Source organism: Gopherus flavomarginatus, chromosome 14, assembly GCF_025201925.1.
Source record: "Gopherus flavomarginatus isolate rGopFla2 chromosome 14, rGopFla2.mat.asm, whole genome shotgun sequence".
NCBI classification, from domain to species: domain Eukaryota; kingdom Metazoa; phylum Chordata; order Testudines; family Testudinidae; genus Gopherus; species Gopherus flavomarginatus.
In genome coordinates, this window is record NC_066630.1 from 27,038,220 (window position 1) to 27,064,493 (window position 26,274).

The 26,274-nt window shown below is 40.5% G+C and overlaps 1 protein-coding gene across 1 annotated transcript in view; it reads right to left on the reverse strand.

Annotated features, from left to right (window-relative positions):
- The window catches only part of LOC127034360 (plasmanylethanolamine desaturase-like), a 70,178-nt gene that overhangs the window by 23,063 nt on the left and 20,841 nt on the right, over positions 1–26,274 (reverse strand). Inside the window, exons 2-3 of the mRNA XM_050923125.1 lie at positions 11,334–11,453; positions 215–306 (exon numbers count right to left, since the gene is read on the reverse strand). Coding sequence (XP_050779082.1) covers positions 215–306; positions 11,334–11,453 — 212 coding nt within the window. The remainder of the gene's footprint in view (positions 1–214; positions 307–11,333; positions 11,454–26,274) is intronic.

The following is a 26,274-nucleotide window of genomic DNA, read 5'->3' on the forward strand; positions in this document are numbered from 1 at the left end:
ATGTGTAAGTGAGATCTATTTCTCAATACATAAGAAAGAATGAACGCTGTCTCAAGAGTTTTGGTCAAGGTTCCCAGGTACTGCTGGTGGATGAGTGCTTAAAACCAGAAAGACACCCACAACCCTTCCTAATTTTTTTATTTTCAGAAAGCATATTAAAATGATTTATTTCTAGTCTACTGCTCATATTGAATGCAAGTCAACTTCTCCTTACCTTGCCAATGACAGGGATATCAACGGAACCCCAGGTATCAGCTCCCCAGTGAACCATGCCTGAGGCAAAATCAGCTGTAATAATTCCAGCAACTGGAAATAAAAAAGAATGTTACCAGTAGAAGCTAATCTACACACTGAAGTTACATCAACCACTTACCCCACGCAGCAGATAAAATTAAAAAAAAAAAAGTCACTGATTCCCAAATGCAAAAATATTTTTTATAAGACCACACAAAACTAGCAAAATTCAGTTTAAATCAATTTCAATTAAAAGAAATGTAAAGTCTCTATTTAAAAACATATTAAAAAGCTGCTTCTGGAATCATGCAGAATCAGAAAATCTGTTTTACATATAAAACTGCAGCAAGTCAGCAGCAGCCAACTTCATTTTAATAGTAATCCATTAATCAGTTTTTAAAGGTTTCTCTATTGTAGGTTTACTTAACCCAACCTAGCACAAAATAATGGGGTTAGCCCAGTGTTTCTCCAACATTTTTTCAACCATATTCTTCCTTATCTCCCTCTCTCTCCCTTTCTCTATGTGGCCTGTACAGTTTCATATCTTCACTGAAATACCTTCCAGAAATGCCGTTTATTCCAGCAACATAAGATGGTTCCATTGTGCTGAGAGCCTTTTCCAAAAGAGCAAAATTCTCCCGAGACTGGGGTTTCCAGATCTGAATGCCTAATTTCATATTCTAGCTCAACAAGAGCAAGGCTTCAAAAATACTGGATCAGGGTTTATTGTAATCAAACTACGAGAGCTACTTATATTGAACTATTCCCTCATTTTCAAATGCTGGTTCAATATTAACATCTAGCAAAAATGCTGAAGATTTGTATTGCTGTTTCATAAGCTTTATATACAGCATATCAGTAACCTAATCTACTGTCCATAAAACTCAATTCTAGTTATTCAAATACAACTGAAAGGATTTTTTTAAATGGGCTAATTATCTAACTCCAAGATTCACGATTTGCCTGTCAAATTAAAGCCAGCAGTCAATTCAAAACAAACATAGTACCCGTTACTTTTCCCCCATCAATTCTTCACATTGTCCTCCTTAGCTACCATGTAAACAAACTCCCCTTCACAATAAATAAATTCTTCATGCAAACCATCTTTGTCCTGAATTTAAAAAAATATATATTTAAATCAGTATGACATGTCACTGCAACAACTAGATTTAATAACCACCCTGAACTTGTATTCGCAGATTCCCAGGCCAGAAGGGACCAGTGTGATCATGTAGTCTGACAACCCATATAACACAAGCTATTTAACTTCCCCGCAATAATTCCTCGAGCAGATCTTTTAGTAAAACATCCAGTCTCAATTTAAAAATTGTCAGTGATAGAGAATCCACAATGACACTTGGTACACTGTTCCAATACTTAATTACTTGCATTATTTAAAATGCATGCTTTATTTCCAGTCTGGATTTGTCTAGCTTCAACTTCCAGGATTGCATCATGTTATGTCTTTCTCTGCTAGACTGAAGAGACCATTATTAAATATTTGTTCCCCAGGAAGATATTTAAACACTGTAATCAAGTCACCCCTAAACCGTCTCTTTGTTAAACTAAATAAATTGAGCTCCTTGAGTCTAACACTATGAAGCATGTTAGTATTCAGACTAAAGGATTTTCCTAAAGTCAACCACACTTATCCTAATATTTCAAACGGGCCATTAATTTCAGAGTCTATTTTAAGGGCTAAACCCCAGAGTCCGATGGATTTTCATAGGAGTTGTTTACTTCAGCACGGGCTGGCATAAAAACAGAGCGAGGACTTCAAATTTTCGCCTTCTAATAGTGTCTTCTATGTTGCATAAAATATTTCTCCCTCCTTCTGGGAGATGTTATTTGTCAAAATCTAGAAATGTAGATAATTTCAGTGGGAGCAGGATTATATCCTTAATTCAGTCTTCCTCTAACATGCAAACTGGGCGTAATTAACAAAAATAGCACTATAACAACAAATGTGATAGTTAATTTTGTTTTATGGCATGACTACCATTGGTACAGACAAATGGGTAAGTCCTTGTCTTCTGTCAGGTAAGCAGTGGTGCCCACATGAGGTACAGGAATTTTTATGCACAGTTCTACCTCCTCTTCCATGCAGGCAAACTCTCCAGCTGATGACTGCAAAGTCTGTATAATATACATTAGTCTGCCTTGACTTCCTAATTTTAGTCACTCAGCCCAAGCTATACATCTGATTAGACAGCTTTGTGGGCATCTGTACCTCTGTGGTCATGCCCTGGAAAATGTGATGTACAGAAAATGTATTAAAATTGTAGAGTTAGCATTCTAATGCTCAGGGGTTTCCTGGTCCTGCTTGCAGGTTAGGGAGCTCTGTAGGGAAGCATGAAAGCAGCAAACAAACAGTCTAGAGTAAGGTGGGGCAAGTTATGCCTCTGTTTTAGGGAGCAACCTGCTTTGTGTTTCATCATTCTGAATTCTAAGAAAAGAGTAGCATTACACTGCAACCTTCCATAAAGAGTATTTTATCTAACTTCTCTGTCAGTATGCTGTTACACATACCAGAAAACCATCAGGATAGTCAAAACAACTAAACTGTTTTTTGCAACACAAATTAAACATGTGAAAGTTTCCAAATGTTTTTTCCATTTCTGTCCACTCCCATGGTGTGACTGTCACTGCCTTACACAAATAGGTTTGACTAGTAATAACCTCAGCTCAAAAACCTCCTTAACCAGTTTATCCCATTTAAAGAGGCAAAAGAGACAGCACCTTTCTGCCACCCACGACAGAGAAGTCTTGGGACAAGATCAGAAGTAGACAGGTGTGTCAGAGAGCTGAAAAGGGCCCTCAGTTAGGGAGATTGCAGGTGAAAAAGAGAAAAGGCGACCTATGAAGGAAGCTCCATATGTCTCGCTGATACAGGCAATGGCCTCTAGAACCAAATTTTTTCAAAGTGGGGGCACAGAAAGGGGTAAATGATCCCCTTACCTTGGGCTCGACAACCTCCTCGACACTGCTTTCCTCCTTTCATCTACCTCAGGGGCAGGGCAGCTAAGAGACTTGTCCAGCCCTGTGACAAGTGGTCTGAAGCACAGTGAAAGTGCCTTTATCAGCCCTGCCTCAGGTGAACCAGTGACCACGTGCGAAGGGGACCCAGTGCCCCATGTTCACATCAGGCTCACAATAAAGTGCTGGAGAGTGGAGCTGCACTGAGTTCCTGGCTAGCTTCTTTTTCTTTCCCAGCTGAAGAATGAAGCAGGTTGAAAAGGTGCCACCTCAGCATGAAGCACCTGCTGCTTCTTCAGCACAGGCAAGAGTCAGCTGGGGAGTCTGGCTGCATGGAGGGGAGAAGGAGCTGGAGTGGACAGGAACATTTCTGTATCCCGACTGAGTACCACCGTAGTATAGAAACAGACAGTGCTTAATTACTAATGAAAGAGGTGACTGGGTTCAAGCAATTTTTTTTAACATTCATAACTGATGCAGCAAGCCCAGTGGTGCCTGGCTATGTACTGCCACACCTAGAGTTGCTGGAAACATGCCTATTTGTCTGTATCTTGCACTTAACCAAGAAAACTCAGTGAGAAAATGCCATAGATCTGTGATGTATTCTGAGATGAAGTGCCACACCATGGGAAACAGAGAAGGCATGATGGTGTGGCACGAAGGTTGTATCAACATCAACTTGGGATGGCCACATTACTGACAAGTGGTAAAGTCACATGAAAATTATTCAAATACATCAACAGTGCCAGTAAAATCTTTATACCATACAGTCACGTATTCTATACATTCCACATCCTTTACAGAAAAAACATTTTAGAAACTGTTTGAAGGAGTTTTCAAAATTTTTATCTCTCTCCATATGTAAGGTCAGGTTCTCTTAGAACCCTTAGTTCAATGATGTAGGCCTCAGAATGATAAAGATTCTCAAATACATTTTAGAAACCTCTAAAACGTGATTACAATAGATTTTCTATTCAGAATAATGTGGTTTTTAAGGTTTGCTCTTCAAGGACTCAAAGCAAGTTTTAAGATTGGGCATCTCAGAGCTAAAAGCCAGTGGTTTACGCACTGGAATGCTGGCAAAGTCCCCATCACACTGGCTGGTATAAAGTTTCACGTTTCTAGTCTGATGGGTTTCAAGATAGATATCTGACTCTAAACTTGTCACTGTTCCTAAATTGTTCCTACGCTTCAGGCTAATGTAATTCTGTGGGAAATTCCACATTTACAAGACAGGAGGAAACAGGCAAGTTGTTTAAAAATAAAAATAAATGGCAGCTGTCTGGAGGGATTTAAATGTTTGAAGTAGCCCCAGATGAGACTGATTAGTGATGGTGAGTTGGCCAAAGGTGTCTGATAACCATTATCACACAGCCTTTCAATTTACCACCATCATGTGTGTTATAGAAGGTATTCTCATAATTGTGTTTTGATGCTGTTTAATTCTTACACTATGCATCTGTATTGTAAAACACACTATTTGGAGATTTATCAGTAACTGGAAAAAATACTGGTGGTTTGAAATAAATTGTACACATATATATTTTAGTATATGGGAAGTTTTTAAATACTTCATTTAAAAAAAAAGTGCAAGAACATTTAACAACAGTGCAAGAAACTAAAACCGCCCACAAGCTTTTGAGTTTTACTCTCAAGGTCAACTGACATCATTAGACTTACATGAACTCACTTCAAGTTACAGCAGGGAAATCATGTTAGGAAACGTGGATCAAGCCATCAAGCAGTAATAAAGCTGTTACCTCTAGACTTAGTATTTGAAATATTCTTTGAAACCTGTCAGAGTTTAGTATTTCCATTATTAGAATGACATTTAACAATGACGTATATCAAAAGACTTAAAAAGAATATCAAGTCAAATGTATCAGGAAAAAATTCACAAACCAAATAACATCACATTTTATTTAGTCGATAGCCATTTTGTCCATATACATAAGACATGAAAGAAAAAAATGGAGAAAACTTCTTAAGCTTCAGGGTAATGAAATAACTACGCTATTTAGAGAGCTTCAGAAAGGTTTTAATATGGCAACTGATATGGGCCTCCATTGATACAGCATATGAGTACAAAGAGTAAATGATATGTAAATATGAATTACAGTGCCAAATCCACATCAAACGGATGAAGTGACATCATCAAGCAGAGGAAGTGACAAATGTAAGTCACTCAAATAGCACAATCATAAGCATGGTATAAAAATTTATGTTGTGATATCCTCAAATGTATATTCTCATTTACAGTTTAGGGCAGGGGTTCTCAAACTGGGGGTCGGGACCCCTCAGAGAGTCGTGAGGTTATTACGGGGGGGGGGCGGTGTCACGAGCTGTCAGACTCCACCCCAACCCCCGCTTTGCCTCCAGCATTTATAATGGTATTAAATATATGAAAAGTGTTTTTAACGTATAAGGGGGGGGTCGCACTCAGAGGCTTGCTGTGTGAAAGGGGTCACCAGTACAAAAGTTTGGGAACCACTAGTTTAGGGAGAGATTTTCAAAAGTGCTCAGCTTTTGACTGACTAACTTTGCTCCCGATTAAGTCAACAGGAGCTTTATAATTGATTTGAAAGGGAGTTGGGTTAGGCCAGTGCCAAATGCTTTTGAAAATCCCACTCTAAATTGTTTTCATGAAGACAGTTTAAGCTTGTGTGACAATTTAGGTATTCCAAGTATCTCCAACTGAATACTCATTATACTTGCACAAACCCTTGGCATTAGAACCTGTTTAACTAAGCACAAGGATGGGTGCAGCAATGCTGGCCCTTATTCTTTTCAGAAACTGACAGTCGTCCAGATGAACAGTCACCAGACACTGCCAGAAGGGATTAAAAGGCCAAAAACTCATCCCTATCAACTGCTGATTCTGTGTCTCCCCTCTACCTATCTTCAGCTCCTGATTTCATAATCCTTCTTGACAGATCACTTTTATATGGATCATTATTAAATTCTAGCAACCTTGTTACCCTCTAGCCCAGGGGTCGGCAACCTTTCAGAAGAGGTGTGCTGAGTCTTCATTTATTCACTCTAATTTAAGGTTTTGCGTGCCAGTCATACATTTTAACCTTTTAAGGTCTTTTTCTATAAGTCTATAATACATAACTAAACTATGGCTCTTTGTAAAGTAAATTAGGTTTTTAAAATGTTTAAGAAGCTTCATTTAAAATTAAATTAAAATGCAGAACCCCCGGGACCAGTGGCCAGGACCCAGGCAGTGTGAGTGCCACTGAAAATCAGCTCGTGTGCTGCCTTTGGCACGCATGCCATAGGTTGTCTAGCCCCTGCACAGAATTAGATGGAGCTACTACGGAGGCAGCTGCGCAGACAAGCAAGGGACAGCCAACACAGATCTCTGTGGCTGCTAGCAGGAACAGGTACATACATGCTAGAACAACCACATTGCCTGTATGCTGTCTGGGTTACTGGGGACCGAAATAATTTATCAGGAGTTAAACAGAAAGCTTCTGAACACCCTCAAACATGGTTTTATTATATAAATGTATATATTGTTTCAAACAATCATAAGAATCAACCAAAGTGGTATCGCTTTTTGTACATTTCTTTTATTCTGTATTTTTAAATTACACTGAATTCAGTAAAGGTGTTATATATCATATATCCAGGCATTCCATATGTACTAGATAAGATTTACATTTCCATAAGTTAAATTTGGGGCTAAAAAAATAAATGGTTGCATGTCCTTTTAAAGAGCTAAGTAGAACAGAGCACAGTTTAAATGAATAATGTATTTTTTTAAAAATGGAACAAAGTACTATAAGTGGGGCGCATTAATTCCCAAGCATGTGAAATTTATTGTCATGCAGGTGCCCACTGGGAATAATTTATGCACCTTCTATTAAGAAAATATTTTACATTTAAATTTACATATTTTGCTTATTAGGACTAATCTTGCGAGGATCCTTTTTGGAGGTACCAAGCCCTCTAGTGTGAACTTTATAAAGTGTCCACTTAGCAGGAAAAGTAATGAAACACATACATGGGTGTTTTCCAAAGAGAAATGTTCTGTGAATACTGGGCTTCCTACATGCTCTTTGTAAACTCAGCTTGACAGTCTGCAGACTAGTTTACAGAAGTCTTCTATTTTGCCTTGTACAATCAAAACCAAGCAAAACTCACTACCTCTTGTTTCAGAACCTCTTCACTCAAATGCATTAAATCAAACCAAATCAATAGTAGTGTATTAAATTACAAAACAAGAAGAAAACTTCACAACTACAAACTACCTGGGTCAAAAGGAAAGGAAAGCAGCATTCACTTACAGTATATACAATATTCTTAACAACCTAATCTCTCTCCATCATCTCTCATTATGACTGAATGCAAACACAAACAAAGAGCTCCAGGAAATGTACTTCAGTCATCACAGGTTTTTGTGAGCAGCACAACCCTTGCGAAATTCTAAGGTTTACAAAACCGAACAGATTTTTAAATCATTCTTTATTAAAGCACAGCTGAAATCTATGTTAAATCTTCACTCTCTAAAACGTTCAAAAGCACTGATGCTTGCAAGGTGTTAATAAAGCAAATCCATTCAGATCACAGTAGCTCGCCTTGCTAGAATTAAAAGCATGACCCCTGAGACAGACTCCAGTGTTCCCCTCCTCTCCTACTGTGGGACACGGATGGGATACTGTTGCTGGGCCATGCACAGGAGAAGATAGCAATGGAATCCTCCTACTCCACATACCAGCCTCTCTCCTCTCTGAAGAAGATTCATGTAGACACTCTGCCATGCAGGACAAAAACAGGACATGGCTAGGACTGGAGAGGGAGTTGGAGGAGAGAGAGACACACAGGAGAGGTATATTCCACTCCAGAAACTACATAAGGATATATCACTCTGTGATGCTTCCACACTCCTCCAAGAGGTCATAGTGTGTTATCAACAGCTGGGATACAGTACAAAGGGCAAGTACAACCAGAGTGAGCCAGTAAGGTGATATGGGGATTGTGACCCTAGATATCCATGGAGCCATAGCTTTTTCAGTCTGTGGCCTCCATATACCCTAATGGACCCCCACGCTGGGTGAATAAGCTGATTCAGAAATATTGCATTAGTGAGTTCCACTTTTTTGGTTTGAGAGGAGGGCTGGAAATACTTCACAAAACAGTCAACGTGGAAGCAAGAAGTACAAGAAAGCATTTCTATAAGGGGTTTTCACTTATTTCAGCAGGCTCTAGAGATTTAGATAGTTGGGATAAACCTCTGAGCTATTCACCTATTAGCAATAATTACAACTGATTTAAAATATCTTAAGGCATTCCCATGCTTCACCTACAACAACACTGCCTTCCTATAACTCTACATGTAGATAATTGGAAAGAGACTTAACTAAAAAAAGGAACAAAAAAACATGAGACCAACATGCCCAGGCAGGGCAAGTGGGGCAATTTGCCCTGGGCCCCGCAGGGGCCTCCATGAGAGTTTTTCGGGGCCCCTGGAGCGGGGTCCTTCACTCGCTCCGGGAACCCCGGAAAACTCTCGCGGGGCCCAGGCCCCCAGAGCTTCTTCCGCTCTGGGTCTTCGGCGGCAATTCAGTGGTGGGGGGTCCTTCCGCTCAGGGACCCGGCACCAAAGTGCCCCAAAGACCCAAGGCAGTTGTTTTACAGCTTATTACATAGGAAATATTGCCAATTTCTAAGGGAAGTGGGTGGAAAGGACATTTTTAAACAACCTGGAAAATCTGGAAAAGCTGCTGACGAGCAGTATAAGTAAGGGCAGGTCTACACAACTGCTTAAGTCTAACTTATGTTGCTCAGGAGTGTGAAAAAGCCCTAGCCTACTTGAGCAATGCAAGTCTTGAATTGTCCACACCGCTCTCCCACTGACAAAGCTTCCGCTTCTCACTGAGGTGGAGTAATTATGCAAATGGCAGAGCGCTCTCCTATTGGTACAGCGTGTCTTCACCAGACGTGGTGCAGCTGTACTGATGTAGTGCTGTAGTGTAGACTTGCCCTCAGTGACATGTAATGCGATTCCAAATACCACTGCACTCAACTGGATTACATGAGCTTGAGTGAGTAATCAGTGTCAATTACAGATTGAATGGGAAAAATTCCTGCACTTGAATCCATGGAGCTGGGCCCCTATGCCTGCAGGGAGACCCAGAAAAGTCACTGGGGTTCTGCTGTGTGGATCAGATTGCAGGATCAGGTCTTTGGTCTCTGAAAGCAAACAAGTGCCTTCAGAATATTTTAGGAAATGAAAACTAGAAATTAAATCAAGAATGTCTTTATAGTTGTTTGAGAAAAAGGTGAAGAGAATGCAACTGAGCTGTTAAAATATTTGTATTATGGTTGTGATATGTCCATAAGGTATTCATCAGAAAGTACTCATATATCCGTACTTCTCAAGACTGTGCTCTCCCATGTATAACACTCATGGAGTGTGGCTGGAACAAACTTCTGTACAAGTTCCCCTTGTGAATTAAATTCATACCAGCACTACAGGAGCACTACATTATTCATAAAGTGCTCCCATCCCTGCCTCATATACCCAGCACTTGATAGGCCTTTTGTGGGATACAAGGTGAATGGAGATTTCAACTGAATCTGGTCCTAAACTGTTTTTCCACAGCTCAATTGGCTGGACAACCTAACGTTGCAATTGCAAAGTCAGTCGGCTTCACTAGAGAGGAATAGCTAGTGCTTTAACAGGACACCTGAAATGAAATCTGTATAGCACCCTGAGAATGCCCATGTTTGTACATCAGGTTCTTATTTACATTTGAGGCATTAAAATAGACTTCACGGTTGATTGGTTCTTCTAGACAGTGGAATTAGGCACTCTAAGTACCTTAGTATTTGGAGTATGATAGTGCAGATACTACAGGTGGCAAAACAAATAATAGATACAGATAAATTGTGATAAACCAATTCTTTTATTTTTCAGTGGAAGTTTTGAGTTTGTGTTGCTACAGACAGACTTGTCATAAATTTGTTGCTGCATTTATATTTAATATGTGTAAAAGAGGGATGAAATAGACTTTAGAAATGCTGGTGAAATATTTATAAAACCACAAAGAAGCTAAGTAACTGGAAGAGAGGAAAATAAAATAGCTCACACATGGGATTAAATATACAAGTCTAGCTTTTAACCTGACAGTTTCCCCACAATGCAACTGAGTACATTGCCAGCATGTCACAGATCTGCAACACCTAAGCTGGCAGGGTGAGAAAAGTGATAAAAAGAGGATGCAATAACGTAATTCTGTCCTTAACACGTTCATCCCAAAATATTCCTGCAGATCTGTTCCACACAAAAGCATCTTTAAGAGTACAGTCCTCCTCTACTACACAAGAGTTTCTAACAAGTTTTTCCCCTTGACGAAAATATCAGCAAAACATTTTTTTCCAGGATGGCACTAAAGTTTAAGATTTCTTCCCTCTTTTTCTCATTATTTCAATATATTTAAGTACTACAGATGAAAATTTCACAAACCATATGCTACAAAGAGCAACTTAGACATGGCATTAAAACCATGTCCAGAAAGTCTATAAGCCTGAGGTAATATCACCAAGTGAATGCCAATTATGGTGGAAAAGACACTATATGGACACCAATTCATCAAGTAGCAAATGTGATAATACAATCCACTGATCCTCTCTCAGTGTTCTCTCTTCATTTTTTTAATATATTAGGGTGACCAAATGTCCTGATTTTATAAGGACAGTCTCGATATTTGAGGTTTTTTCTTATATAGATACCTATTACCCCCCACCCCCATCCCGATTTTTCACACTCGCTATCTGGTCACCCTATTATATATACACATACATAAGTTAAGCACATAAGTGCTTTGCTGATTCGGCCTATAATTCTATATCCTGCTATTTCAAAAATACAAAACATAGGTGCTTATTCAAATCCTCTGGCCTAGAACAATACTGCTATATTGCCTGTGTACATGGGTAGTTGTGATACCAACCTTAGTTCTGCATTTTTCTACATTTCTGTTTTTGCAATTCTTACAGCTAAATTAAAAACACGTTTCCAACAATATCTGCCATATTGCTGCAAAATGTGAAGATGTGAACTGTGCGTATTGATAATTTTAAAATATGTTGAGGGTTAAAAGACAAATACTTACCTACACCTGCTATTATTTTATAAAGATGATTTGCTGAAAAATGGATTAACAGGAGCAGAAAGTCAACTGTGACCAAGATTATGCAAAGGATAACAGAAACCCATTCCTGCAACCGTTTACCTACAAAAGAGAAAAAATAAGAAACAATAAATTTAGTGCAAACTGACTGGAAAGGAGGAATGAGAAGGACACCGGGGAAGAAAGTGGTGGGAAAGAAGTGAAGGAAAAAAAGAAGGAAAAACTAATTACAAACACTATTTGTCTTACTAAAAAACTATTTGTCCTTCTACTGTGATTCCTTAGTAAATCTTGCCCAGAACACAGGCGTTAAAGGTATGCAAGTGAGTGGATCATAAGAAAAAGAAATAACCAATTGCAGTCTGCTCAAGGACTAATGTTTATAATGAGGAAAATAATGCTTGGGTATGGAACCTGACCATCCCAAGGAACCCTTCCATCTTGAAAGCAGTCAGCTACTAGCCTTTCCTTTGGGCACCTGCATAAAGAAAGGATTAAGCAGAGCTGAAGTTAACTTGTTGTTCACTGAGGAGCAAGGCAGTGCTCAAGAAATCCGTCAGAAGATCTCGAATAAGGCCTCAGCCTTGCTGAGGGATCCAAAGTGCTTTTCCTATCTTCTCCATATGTAAGGTATTTTCCAAGAAGCTGTGAGAAGAGAGACATCTTGTTATACAAGTGGACTAGCCTCTGCCCTCAGTTTATCATCTCTCTCAGGAGGTCATGGGAAGAAAGTGCTAGGACTTATTCATTAAAATTGTGTTTTCTAAATTTTCTACTCCTTTTAAATAATTTAAATCCTAAATTAATAAAATTTAGCGTGTGAGACAGTGCACTGGGACAAACCTAAGTATCAATGTCAGCCACACATGGGGTCTTCTGCAGTGTCATGGTACCAAATCCTGTCTTGCCACAGTTTAGTATCACCTCAGATTACCTACAGCAGAGGCAAGTGCCACAAACTTCAGCTGTAAAGACTCTAGCACAGTGGTGGGCAACCTGCAGCCAATCAGGGTAATCTGCCGGCAGGCCGCCAGTTTGTTTACATTTGCATGGCCGACCGCAGCTTCCAGTGGCCACGGTTTGCTATTCCCAGCCAATGAGAGCTGCGGGAAGCGGCGGCCTGCACATTCCTGCAGCCTGCACTGCTTCCCGCAGCTCCCATTGGCTACGAATGGTGAACCGCGGCCACTGTAGGAGGCTGTGCAAATATAAACAAACTGTCAGCCTGTCAGCAGATTACCCTGACAGGCCACATGTTGCCCACCACTGCTCTAGCACCTGGCCGACCCCAATATACACTCTTCCACTGCCTTCAACTCCACGTTCTGTCCTGGGCCACAGACATCCTGCTTCTGAGATTCACTTCTCCCACCTGGCCTCCTAACTGCCACGGAATCTCCTCCTGGGTTTATGGCCCATCCTCCTCTTCAGCTGGAGGTTTAGAGCAGCATAATGACCACCATTAGCAGGCTCCCCAGACTGCTGTCTGCTGACCAGACACTGCTCAACTGATTCAGCTCACCAATCCAAAAGGCACTGCCCAACCCTAAACTTCCCACTTCCATGTCAGATACATCTCCCAAGCCATTCAAGACAGCGGAGTTAGCTATATTAAGGCCTGCAGTCGATTTAGATGATTTAAATTACTTAAAAGGGGCATAGAATTTAGAAACCAACCACAGTTGGTGTAAAATCAGCATGGAATCTTTGAACTCAATGGAGCTAGCCCGATTTACACCAGCCAACGATCTGGCCCCAAGATTAAATCATCAAAAAAACTTAATTCTCAGGCAGACTCAGAGAGTGATGACAAACTGAGGGCAGACACTAGTCTATTCCTTATAATTCAGGTTATGTAAGGACTAATGGCCTCGACTAACAAAAGCATCTCTTCTTGCACCTTCTGGAAAAATCACCACACCACACAGGAAAAGTGAAACTGCTATTAATTAATGCCAGTATTAACTTTGAAGAAGTGCACAGAAATTAGTTAACTCTTTTCAGATGGTCTTCCACTGACTTGCTGGAAATGTAAATGTCCAAATAGCCACCTCTCCTTTTTACAGTGCCACCAGCTGACTCTTCGTGCAACCCCAGTTACTGTATTCAGGCTATTTAAAGAAGCCTTCATAGAAATTGAGAACTTGATTCTGCTCCCATTGACTTCAATGGTTCATGATCAAGCCTTTTAAGGTTGTCGTATGCCAAGTTAAAATGTCAATGTTGCAGATACCTATTAAGAAATTTAGAAGCTTTTAATTCCATAAGAACCTACAAGCACTTTAGCATAGAAAGCTGGGACCATTAATGTTGGGCTAAACACAGTGTAGTAGAATCAACCTTCAAATGCACATTACACTAGTTTTTGGATCTGGAATTCAGTTCCGACATCATATATAGCATAACATTAAATCTCTCACAGTGTACTATAAGCAATTCTCTACTGGCCCAATCTACTAAAATGATTTATGCACAGAAAATTTAACTGTACAGTAGGGAGACTGCTGCACATTTGCTCCCTCACAAAGAACTCTTGTCATTCAAGTCAGTAGTACAAATGCTGTTTGGGCAGATTTTCAACTGGTAAGAGATTTAGAGTTTTAAAATAAACTTTCAGTGCAAAAAGACAACATACATACTATATGGAATGTATACCATTTCTTATGCACAAACAAATATATTTTATGGCAATCACATCACCAAAAAACCTCACCAGCATTAAATAAGAGACCTGCCAAAACACAACCTGTTACTCCTCAGAGTGATTAAAATATGATTTTGCCATATTGAAGCACTTTCAGCCCTCACAGTCAGCAACGCCTTCCCTCCTCACCGTATTCATGATGTTTGTTTTAACAGATTACCTGCATGCCTGTCATTATGTTGATGAACTAATATAGGAGCACTTATGATTAAGATGTCTCTATTCTACTACATAAAAATAAATACTTACAAGGAAATATGTTCAGGTTTGTTTTGGTTTCGGCTTGCTGTTTCATCCGGGAAAAGAGTACATAAAATTACTGAAAACATTTTTGTGTTTCCTATTTGGAAATATAGAAGAACTTCTGTTTGAAAGGCCTGATTCTGCAGACTGTCTGCTCTCAAAACTTCCCACTGATATCCTGATCGGATACAAGGTACTCATATGACCATTTATGGCTGTAACAGAAATTCAAGAAACATTGCTAGAATAAGCAGATACAAAAATATGGAGTTGTTTGTTAGCAAGTAGAATTTATAACAATGAAGAAACTATCTTCCACCATTCTGTACATTTAAGTCATCTTGAAACATCCAGCAACTTTAAAAATAGAACCTGTCAAGAGATATTTTCCATTTTATTTTGTCTAAACACGTGTCTCTCTCATTTTAGGGTCTCCACCGATTTTCATAAAGTTTCCAATAAAAATGACTTTGTTGACGCTACAATAAAATAAAACGGGGTGACAAACCCACAACTGAAAGCCCATGAAATAGCAGAATTACACAGGATGCCAGTACAGCTGTGAACAGGGGACTGCACAATTTGCTACCAAGCTCCTTTCTCTCACCCCTCCAATCGTGTACCCTTTTACCCTCTGCATCCACCTTCTCCCCTGTTGAAATCAAGAATGCAGGGTAGATATTAAAATTAACTAATACAGTAAGTGAACTGAAGAATTAGTGTCAGTCTAGCAAATTAAACAAGGGAATAACCTAATTTTTTCCCCATTTTTTTCTTTTTTATTACCAACAAATTAGAGGGCTCCAGTAGATTTTATCAAATACTGAGCTCTCCACTCTCTTTCTCAAGCTGTATAAATGCCTTGAACTCCCAAAAGAACATCACCATTCCTTAGCCCCATGTAGCTCTCTTTCATTTACCCACTTCCACAGCACCATTTTCAAAGATTTGTTACAGCCAAAGGGAACAAAGTGGAAATCCTGAAAGGATCTCTGCAGATTTTTCCAGAATTTTCACACTGCCCCCTCCACCAACTGTCCATAAGACCTCAACTCCCCTGCTGCCTATATCCTTTATGGATGACTCCTAAGATACTTAAAGATTAAAACAAAGGACAAGCCTCACAAGTCTTCCACAGAAATGCCAGCCGTAATAGTTTAGTCACACAATCCGAACACAAAAGGGAAGCCTAACCTTACCTTTGAAGTTGCAAGCCTTAGTCAATTTCAGAAAACAGAAGATAGGCACGACACAAAACATTATATAATTTATTGCATTACCTACACCCACGCAGACTCACGCTATACAATCTGAGCAGACATACTAAATACAAAACCAGGTGTCATCTATTAAGATCAATAAGTTTTATTTTTTAAAAAATAGTATTAAGCCATGTTAAAATAAAATGTATAAACATCTTCATGGAGCAACATTGCAAACACGTAGGAAATAAGAAAAATGTCTCTTTAATGCACAAGCCATTCAAAACTGGGCCCCAAGTGTTGTGAGAGGCAAACTACAATAGATAGCCTGCGGGCTCCTTTAGAACTGTCCAGGCACGGAATGTAGAAAGGAACGACAGTGCTTCTATAGCAGCATCAATTCCAATTGAAGCAAAATAATAGGAAAGAGCACAATATTCTACACTTGTATCACAAAAGGCTAAATCTCAAATATTTGTGTACGGTCACTCAGCTAGATGCTTAAAAAAAACCCCAGTCATATGAATTTTTTTAAATATGATCAAATTTTGCAAACTGCAGACTTCTAATTCACATATGTCTAAGTGATAGCAATTTTTTTTCCCTTTAAGATACCATTTGCTTTCCTTTCAAATGAGCCATAATTTCTAACTATTCCCGTGGTGCATTTTAACCTAAATAAATCTGTGCAGGTATGCTTTTGTAATCACTTATTTTGCAGTGTACTAATCTCTGCTATGGATTGTACATAGACATGAGATTAACTGAGTATATACACATATAAAAAAACAAGCTAACTTCTGCAATACAAAAGTTTCATCCCATGTGAATTAAAAACCTTACGTGTTGTCGCTGGTTCTAGTCCTCAGTGCTCTGGCACAGGACTGTTTTCTCTGAGTAGAACTGTCTCTACAGTTCCATCTCTGTAAGGGTTCACCACTGGTACATGCTGCGGTCATTATGGCCACACAACTATATTGACTGTGCCGTACCTAAAGCGTTCTGTATGTGAACAAAGAGCAGATATGTATAGCGATCACAGACTGACGTGCTCCTAAACAATGGGCCTGTGTCACAACTGGACTGAGATCAGAAGGTAGCATGCAAAGTCACAGGGTTGCAAGCCTCGCTAAAATGACTTGTCAAAACCAGCATATCCCAGTGTCCTTTATGGAGCCAAACCAAATGCTAGAGACTGCAAGAAACTTCCTAAACTATGCAAGTGCAAAAGCTGCTTAAGATCCAGTCTCCTGCTCTACTGCGTGAGGGAAGAGGGTACGAATGACTTTATAGGAGGAAGCAAAAAGATCACTGAAAGCAGAAAGCCTGGGTGACGGCCCTAGGCACCAAAACCTGTCTCTGAACCTCAAGCGACAGGACAGAGAAGCGTTCTCTCTCTCTCTCTAAGGCTATGTCTACATTGCAAATTACTTCAGTATAATTTACATTGCTCAGCAGTGTGAATAATCCATACCCCAAGTGAAATAAATTATACTGACCTAAGTGTCTGTGTAAACAGTGTTATGTCAGCAAGACAGCTTCTTCCATCAACATAGCTACCACTTCTCACACAGAGGCAGGAGTTATTAAGCAGACTGGAGAACTCCCTCCAGTTGGCTTAAAGCACCTTCTCCAGAAGATCACTTAGTCTGACCTCCTGTATAACACAGGACACGGAATTTCACTTAGCAATTCCTGCATCTAGTTCAGCAGCTTTTGGATGAATTAGGATATCTTTTTAAAAGGCATCCAGTCTTGAAGTAAAGTGACAAAGAATCCACTACATCCCTAGGTAAGCTGTTGCAATGGTTAATTATCCTACATTCATAACTGCATGCAAGGCAAAACATTCTGCTCAGGAGATATACTGAAGTTAATACAGTCTAATCTGCCAGTTCCAATGGACTAAACAGTCTAATCTGCCAGTTCCAGCTGACTTTGAGAAATAAATTTATACTAAGGAGATAGGGCACAACATACTCCCTTGCATAAGAGCAGGAAGTGATATACTGTATAATATTGGTGAATGCTACTACCTATTTCTCTCTCTAGATCAATGGTGGTCAACCTGCGGCAAGTGGCCCATCAGGTTAACCCGCTGGTGGGCCACGAGATAGTGTCTACATTGACCGCCTGCAGGCACAGCTGCCCACAGTTCCCAGTGACTGCGGTTCGCCATTCCCAGACAATGGGAGTTGTGGGAAGCTGTGTGAGCCGCAGGGACATGCTGGCCACCACCTCCTACAGCTCCCATTGGCCAGCAAGTGTGAACCACGGCCACTGGGAGCTGTAGGTGGCTGTGTCTGCAGACGGTCAGTGTAAACACTGTCTTGCAGCCCGTCAGAGGATTACCCTGACAGCCTGCCGGTTGCTCACCACTGCTCTAAGATTCTTATATCTGACACCACATCGCAGACGTTGATTCCTTAAAACATGTGCCCATTACTGTGTCCAATAGGCATCAGCTACGTAACCCAATACAAAGTGTCAGGTTTGGAAAGAGTACTTTTTCACATTCATGTATTTAGTGTCAAAGTGAGCTGAGACCCAAACAACAAATAACATGCACATGCTAACAAATGAAGACCAAGTGACATGATGTACAATACACAAACAAACTCTGTAAATTAATGATAGTGTGTCTAGAATATACTGTACCTGAAAATAAACTAAAATAGCTTTAAAAACATGAATGTTCAGCCATGTCTTTTAAGGTGCCAATTGTACAAGACTACCACTACACAAAATACAATATCTAACAAATTGCTTGTTAATTGATTTACCCACCTTAAGCTTTTAAGACTAGACAATGCAATGAATAATACATTAAAAAAAATAACACTTTTCATCCCAAAGTACTTTAGAAACTTTGGTTGATGTAAAACAGGGGTTCTCAAACTTCATTGCACCACAACCCCTTTGGAGAATAAAAATGACTACACGACCCAAGGAGACGGAATTGAAGCCTGAGCCAGACCAAGCCCTGGTGGGGAAGGGGCCAAAGCCGAAGCCCAAGGGCTTCATTCCCACGCAGGGAGCTAGGGTTGCCAGGAGTCTGGTTTTTGACCGGAATGCCTAGTCGAAAAGGGACTCTGGCGGCTCTGGTCGGCACTGCTGACCAGGCCGTTAAAAGTCTGGTCGGCAGTGTAGCAGGGGCCCAGTGCTCTACACTGCTCCCAGAAGCAGCCCCCAGGACCCTGCAGCCCCCTAGGCACTAGGGCAGCCAGGAACTGGGAGGCTCTATGCACTGCCCCCATCCCAACTACCAGCTCTGCAGCTCCCATTGGCCAGGAACTGCGACCAATATGAGCTGCAGGGGGCGGCACCTGCAGGTGGGAAGATACCGCACAGAGCCACCTGCCCACCCATGCACCTAGAGGCTGCAGGAACCTGGCGGCCACTTCCTCGGAGCTCAGTAAGCGCTGCTTGGACCCTGCACCCAAACCCCCTGGCCCAGCCCGGAGCCTCCTCCTGCACCCCAAACCCCTTGTCCCCAGTCCCACCCCTATCCATAGCCCTCAATCCCACACACAACCCCTTGCCCCAGCCCGGAGTCCCTTCCTGCACCCCAAACCTTTCATCCCCAGAGACTGCAGCCCCACCCAAAGCCCATACCTCCTCCCACACTCCAACCCCCAGTTGGCAGCTCGGTGAAAGTGAGTGGAAGTGGGGAAGAGTGGGTGACAGAGGCAAGTGGGAATGGAGTGAGAGTGGGCAGGGGCTCAGAGAAGTGATGGGGCAGGGATGTTTGGTTTTGGTGTGATTAGAAAGTTGGCAACCCTACAGGGGGCCTGTAACCTGAACTCCGATGCCCAGAGCTAAAGCCCTTGGGCTTTGATCCCAGGCCCTAGCAAGTCTAAGCCAGCCCTGGCAGCCTCATTAAAATGGGGCCGTGACCCACTTTGGGGTCCTGACCCATAGTTTGAGAACCGCTGTTGTAAAAAATGACTGAGTAGGAAGAATAATTTAACCCAACTGTGAAATGCAGATACCTATGAAGCGAAACATAGCAGCTAACAGTGTTCAGTAACATGTAACAGGTTAGGACCAGATATGAAGAATAATCTACCCAAACAAATTTTATTGGGAATTTTGATAAGAATGTAATTTCCCAAATTGGATATTGGCCAAGACACATGGGATAGGAAACACCTTTTTTGTTGTTTTTTTGCCAGAAACAGCTTGAAATCTATAATTATCACACATCATTAAGATTTAAGTTCTCTCTCTAATCTGACAGTCAGCACCTCCAGCAACACAGCACCCAATAGCATCACTGTAGGGCACTGCCTGGAGGAAGATGGTCCATTCAGCTCCATCTTAAGAATCACCTTAAATGCTCCCTACAGCAGGGTTTCTCAAACTGGGGTCGCTGCTTGTGTAGGGAAAGCCCCTGGCTGACTGGACCAGTTTGTTTACCTGTCCCGTCCACAGGTCCTGCCAATCGCGGCTCCCACTGGCTGCGGATCACTGCTCTGGGCCAATGGGAGCTGCTGGAAGCGGCACGAGCCAAGGGACCTACTGGCTGCCACTTCCAGCAGCCCACATTGGCCTGCAGCGGTGAACCGCGGCCAGTGGGAGCTGCGATCGGCTGGACTTGCAGACAGAGCAGGTAAACAAACCGGCCTGGCCCACCAGGGGCATTTCCTACACAAGCGGCAACTCGAGTTTGAGAAACCCTGCCCTAGAGCATTCTTATCCAGATCTTAGCTTGCAAAACCTGACAAAACTTGATCAGAAGATGGAAAGCTGCAGAATATAAAGAAGGGAAGAAATTTGCACTAGCAGAGTTGACTTTTCATCTTTAATTTCTATGAGTATGTATTAATCCAGTTCCACATGTAATCTACATAATTAGAATCGACCCAGTGTGTCAGGCACTTCAGCTTCAAGTGGAACTAAATTCATTTGAGTTCAAACTTAGAAATACTGGACTTCTGAAACAAAATCCCCTTATAGGAATATAGTCCCATGTTAGGCATGGGTGACCTATGCTTTTAAATTGAGATCGGATGCTGGCATGGATAATTGGCTCAAAACGTGACCAAAAAAGAATGAACTCATGAGAAAGGAGGATTGTTTGTGTTAAAATTTTAGTGACCCTGGGAATATCGATGTAATCTTATTTAAGGTTTGGGTGTAGGAAATAGAAATTTTAAAAAATGGTTAATTGGGTACCCCCAAGTGCAGTAACTAATTGGCTCGTTTAGTTTATTATAAAGAATTGCTTAGTCCAAGGTTAGGCAGAAATATGGCAAAGTTAGACCAGAAGAAAATCACAAAGAGAGCAGATTTCATTGTTTCATCTGGTCTTCGCTAAGGCCTGATAACTAGCAATGATGGTAATTGTTTGTTATAATGTAAAAAATAAAACAAAGTTTTCTTTGTCAGAGCTTTTCCTTACCCCTCTGGAATCACACCATGATGGGAAGGTATCTCCCAGACCAGATCCCGTTGCAACTATTTTGGCCAATACTTATCCCAGTATCGTGGCTAGGATATAGAATATAAGACTGTAAGTATATACTTATATTGGTATTTTGGATGTAATCAACACTTGGTTTTGGACTAATAAAGGAATACCTGTGTGGAAACTGAGTCACGGAAAATCTTAATAAAATTATTAGGAAAATTATTTCCAGCATCCCTCATTTGTACACAGTATTTTTTAATTTGAGTTTATATTTTGAAGACTCTTAAATGAATGAAGAAAGTCTGCAGTGTGACTTAGATCAGGTAGACTGGAAGGCACAATTGCTTATAAAAAGCTAGTCACGGTAATTTTTAAGATGGACTAATTCACCTTCTTCCCCCAATGAAAAGCAACCAGATTTTAAACAACATTATAATATATTTTTCTGACAAAACTCAATTGAACATCTGCATGCCAGTTAAATAAAAAGTTTAAATACATTTGAAAAAGGATATTTGGTTAATTTATAGATAACTATACACACCCATAATACATATCTATATCCCCAGAATGGTTAACCAAAGTATTAATAGTTGATTAAAAGTTTCATTGGTAATCAGTTAAAATTCTATAATATTTTAAATTTCCATGCTAAATCTCAAGCTGTCTACATTAGAGAAATTTGCACTGAAGCAACTATTGATGTAGTTACACTGAGGCACATCCCTAAATTAAAGTAGACAAGTAATTCACACTGAAGTAAGCCCATGTCTATGCTGGGGAATTACATCAGTGTAACTACATCAAAATAGCTACAGCAATGCAAATTTCACTAATGTAGACTGGGCCTTATTTACTCCTCAAAAAAAAAAAGAGGAAAAATAAAATCCACCACATAACAGAATATATTATAAGATCCAAACACCAAGCATGCATCATTACCTGGTATAAGATTTTATTCAACATGTACTGTTCAATATGGATCTTAGATACATGGGGGTATATCTCCAAATCTCCAAACATCTTGTAAATCTATAGTGACTATTGTCAGAGTAGCTGATTTTGCAAACTACAGATACTTTTAAAGTTGACATCAGATACTGGTGTGTATCTGCCTCTCTCTTTTTATACTACTTTTTTCTCCATTAAACAGATGTGCTCCAGAATTTAGGAGCTTTGCATTCATCATGATTCAAAGTCCTCATTTAAGAAAAATCTCTCTATGTCCATGTGTCTCTTTAATGCATGTTCTAATAACCATTTCCCACACAGCAGACAGTTAAATTGGCAGACAAGAGATTTTTGTGAAATAGACAACTCCAGAAGAACTCAGACCTGAGTGAATGCCACAATTTATTAACTCAGATTGTGAAAGATTACATTTATTACTCTTTTCTCAATACGGAGCTGTTCCATAAAAGAACATTTGGAATTAGAAAGCTGTGTTAAAAAGGCAGCTGAAGGAAGTTTAATGCAGTAGAACATAAAATTGTAACATGTTTACTCAATTCCAAAGACTTTTAAATTTACTCAAAAAAAAAAAAACCCTCCTCCCATGCTTCAGCATCCAACTAGGACGTTATCAATTCAAAAACTAAATAAAAATATATATTTGAAAGATTCTCTTACAACTGACCAGTAAGGAACTCAGTGAACATTGCTGGCTTTCAAATGATATTTAAGTCTTGGAGAGAAAAAACTCTTTTAAAGAATAATAGACTTTTTTTTATTTTATCTTCAATGGTCATATTTCCATAATATGAACTGCTTGATAGTCACTTTCCCTTTAAATTATTTTTTAACCATACAGGCAGTCACATCTGATTTCTGATTTTCCTTAGCTTACTTTTCCTTTCAATTACTTCAGTTCTTAATACGAACAATAAGAGTGCTCATTGCATGTCCTCTGTAGGACTCCTGGAACTTGGATACTCTATAGACAGGTGCATAGACAAGGATTCAAAGTCTTTGTTCCACTGTCCAGACAGAATATGTTTAATCTTTTTCCTACCTTTTCTATGCCATTTAAACTTTAACCTAGTAGTAAGTTTTACTGCCTTGATTCACAATTCAAAGGTTTAAAGATGAAAAGTCCTTGCCTTGGAACATAGCTTGAAAACTTCATTCTTAGTCTTTACTTCTTTTGAACTTCTTCTTGCGGTTTTTGTCTTTATTTTTCCAGGGTTCCAACTTTACAGTATAGGACTTTTCAAACCTAGCAGCAGGGCTACTCAGAGGGAAGAAAAGTGGAGCAAAAGTCACTGGAACCAGCTCACCCTAATGGAAAAGATTTAAATTGCTGACTGAGGCTACATCGTTTCTGATTTAGAGGGTTAGTCAGTGCATTTTTCTTCTGTACAACAAGCTATTGCAAGTCCCTTATATACCAATTACATATATACATCTTAATCTGCTAAGGCATCAATGTGGGACAAGGATGAAAACAAAGTATTAGTAGAACCACACTTTGCAACATGCTCAACTTCTCCCATAAATTCATTATTTCATGATTCACAATTTTGAAATAGTAATCACTCTCAAATGTGAAAGAACAGCAACTTTATATGTATCAAGGTAGTCTGATATGGGCATCTGATATGAAACACCCCATATAAGAAGGAACCGTTTAGAGAGTTGTTAAAATATACTTGCATTTAGTGCACTTACAACATCCAGGTTCTGGAAAATTCAGTAACTTTCCTGAGGTGTAAATGGTTTTTATGGAACACATGTGCCTCTAGGATGTGTGCAGGACCTACTTGTGGACTGAAAGCAACAGAGTGAATGTCTGGTCTTATGGGACATATACGGTAAAGAAACTGAGCACAGAGTCATTCTGCTCCAAGGCCTGTCCTGTGCACAAGTAATTCAACAAAATCAACAACCCCTCTGTAACATGGGTAACAAAGCAGAGCTCATATATAAACCTCCCAACCCACCAAAACAGCCCTATTCCCAATTCACAGCCCATTCCTCTGGTCCCTGGTGGGGCTGCACAGGGTATATGTTGTTACTGTGGTCCTCAGCACTATACCTATTACTACTACTCACCACAGTTGCAGATGGAAGCTCTCTTAAGAAATGGGAGGTTTCACCCGTCTCTTCACCTGTACATTGGATTACGGAAGAGGGGGTGCTGGAGACTGTATATTGCCCACTTGCTCTGACACAATGAATTCCCTTTCAAAATGATCAGCTAGGAGACCTCAGTTTAAGGCTTCCGCAACAGACTTAGTCAGCTATGAAAAGCAGTATTCCCTCCCCCACTGCTGGGAAATCCGTAAGGCCTGGAGAATGCTCCCCAAAGTGTAATTACCATATACAGCAGCCAGAGTAGAGGATGTGCAGTCTGCACTTCAGGGCATGGGTCCTGCACAGGTGACTACATAAAAATAAAACCAGCTTTATATAGTGAGAGCCATGGGGCTGCAAGTTCCTTGGAATAAGGAGCAGTCCCCAGAGCCAGTGTTCCAAGGCAGGCCATGGAGTTTTCCAGGGCTCTACAACCTTTGAAGATAGGAACCAGTGCTGGCCAAAAGTATCTGGGCTCTATCACTAACAGTCTTCAGCTTCCATCACACTACACAATGATTTGACAAAAATTAGAAAGGTATTTCTAACCAGTCTGGTGCCATTACATTTTCACATCAAAACCATATCATATTTTTAAAAATATTTTCTCAAATGTAAAAATGCATGATTTTAACAGTGGCCTATAAATTATATCACAACTTTATTAAAATTACCCTCATCAATGGGTACTTCGAGATCAAGAATTAGGGGCAGTCACAAGATGTTTCAAGAAAGTAAACATTGCTTGTAGACGCCGTTACATTTTCTCGTATTGTTTAAGTTATTTTAGTGTTACTACACACTCCTCTTTGATAAAATCATCATTAACAGTTAAAAGGGAGTTCTAATGAATGTCTTCTTCAACAAGGTGAAAGCCATCATGAAGGCAGGATTACAGCACATAGACTGTCAGGTAGCAATGTGATAAAGCTACTATTACAAGCACAAATCCTGAAGCTATAAAAAGTATTTAAAGTAATTATGTAGAGGATATGCCCTCGCACTCTGCCATTTAAATACCATTTAACTCATCATTTAAATTTACTAACAGATGTAAACTCGTGTCAAATACAAAAACGATGTCAATCAGCGCATTCTCCGTTCTTTTTAAGAAATTTCAATTTTAATTTATACAGCCAGCACAACCTCCTAAAGTGCTTCATTCACTATTAAATTTAGATTTACAGCCAGACAATTAAAAATGTAAAGGGCATATGTACACTATACTTAGTCATAGTATATTTTTTAATTGGAAAAGTTGGTAAAGGTCTTCCTAACCCTCAGGAAGGAGGCCCTTGAAGAGTGATGTGAAGAACTAGAAGAAAGTGGTGGAATCTCCATCCTTAGAGGTATTGAAGGCCCGACTTGACAAAGCCCTGGCTAAGATGCTTTAGTTGGTGTTGGTCCTGCTTTGACCAGGGGATTGGACTAGATGACCTCTTGAGGTCTCTTCCAACACTAATATTCCATGATTCTACGAAAGTACAATAGGATTGTGCTTTGGGAGGGTGAGCCGAAGGTGCTGTCCAAACTAGATCAAAATTAGTTCTCAAAAATGGTTCAAAGTCCTTCTTAAAACCTTTTTAGGCCTATTTTTGTGCAGCTTTCCCATACTGAGCAGTTCACCAACATTATCTCCATGCCTTCTTGCATTTTAACTATTTGCCCATGTACTGGATCTGTCTCATTTAGGGCACAGTTCGGCAAACAACTCCCACTAGTCCCATGTTCATCACTGTACATATATGTAGTGGGGTGGTCACCCGCTCCTGCCCTGAGGGATTTAAAGACAGGCCGGGGAGAGGGCTGTGGTAGGGGAAAAAGCTGCTAGGCTGATTGGGGAAGTAGCCACAGCTGGGCCACGCCCCAATCAGGCCTCATCTGGCCCTATATAAGAGGCTGGGAGCCAGGAGCTCAACAGTCTGTCTCTGTTTGTGGAGGGAGATGGGCCAGGTTGCAGGGACAGGGTACCTAAGTGGAGCAGGGCTGGGGAAAGGCAGAGGACCTGGGGACCTCCAGCCTGGAAAGCCCCAGGCTGTGGCCTAGCAAAAGGCAAATAGGTACTGGGGGTTGCAGAGGGCAGCCCAAGGGTAGGCAAAGGCAGCAGGTCCAAACCCAATCTTGCCAGCGATGAGTAGGCTGATACTGCAGTCTGCCCCAAGGAGCGGGAGCTAGACAATGTCCGGCAGTAGCCGTATACTGAGGCAAGGTGGGGATAGTGGGTGTGGGAGCCCCTGGGGAGGGAAGACCCAAAGAGAAAGGGGTTACTGCCAGGAGGTAGCACCCCAG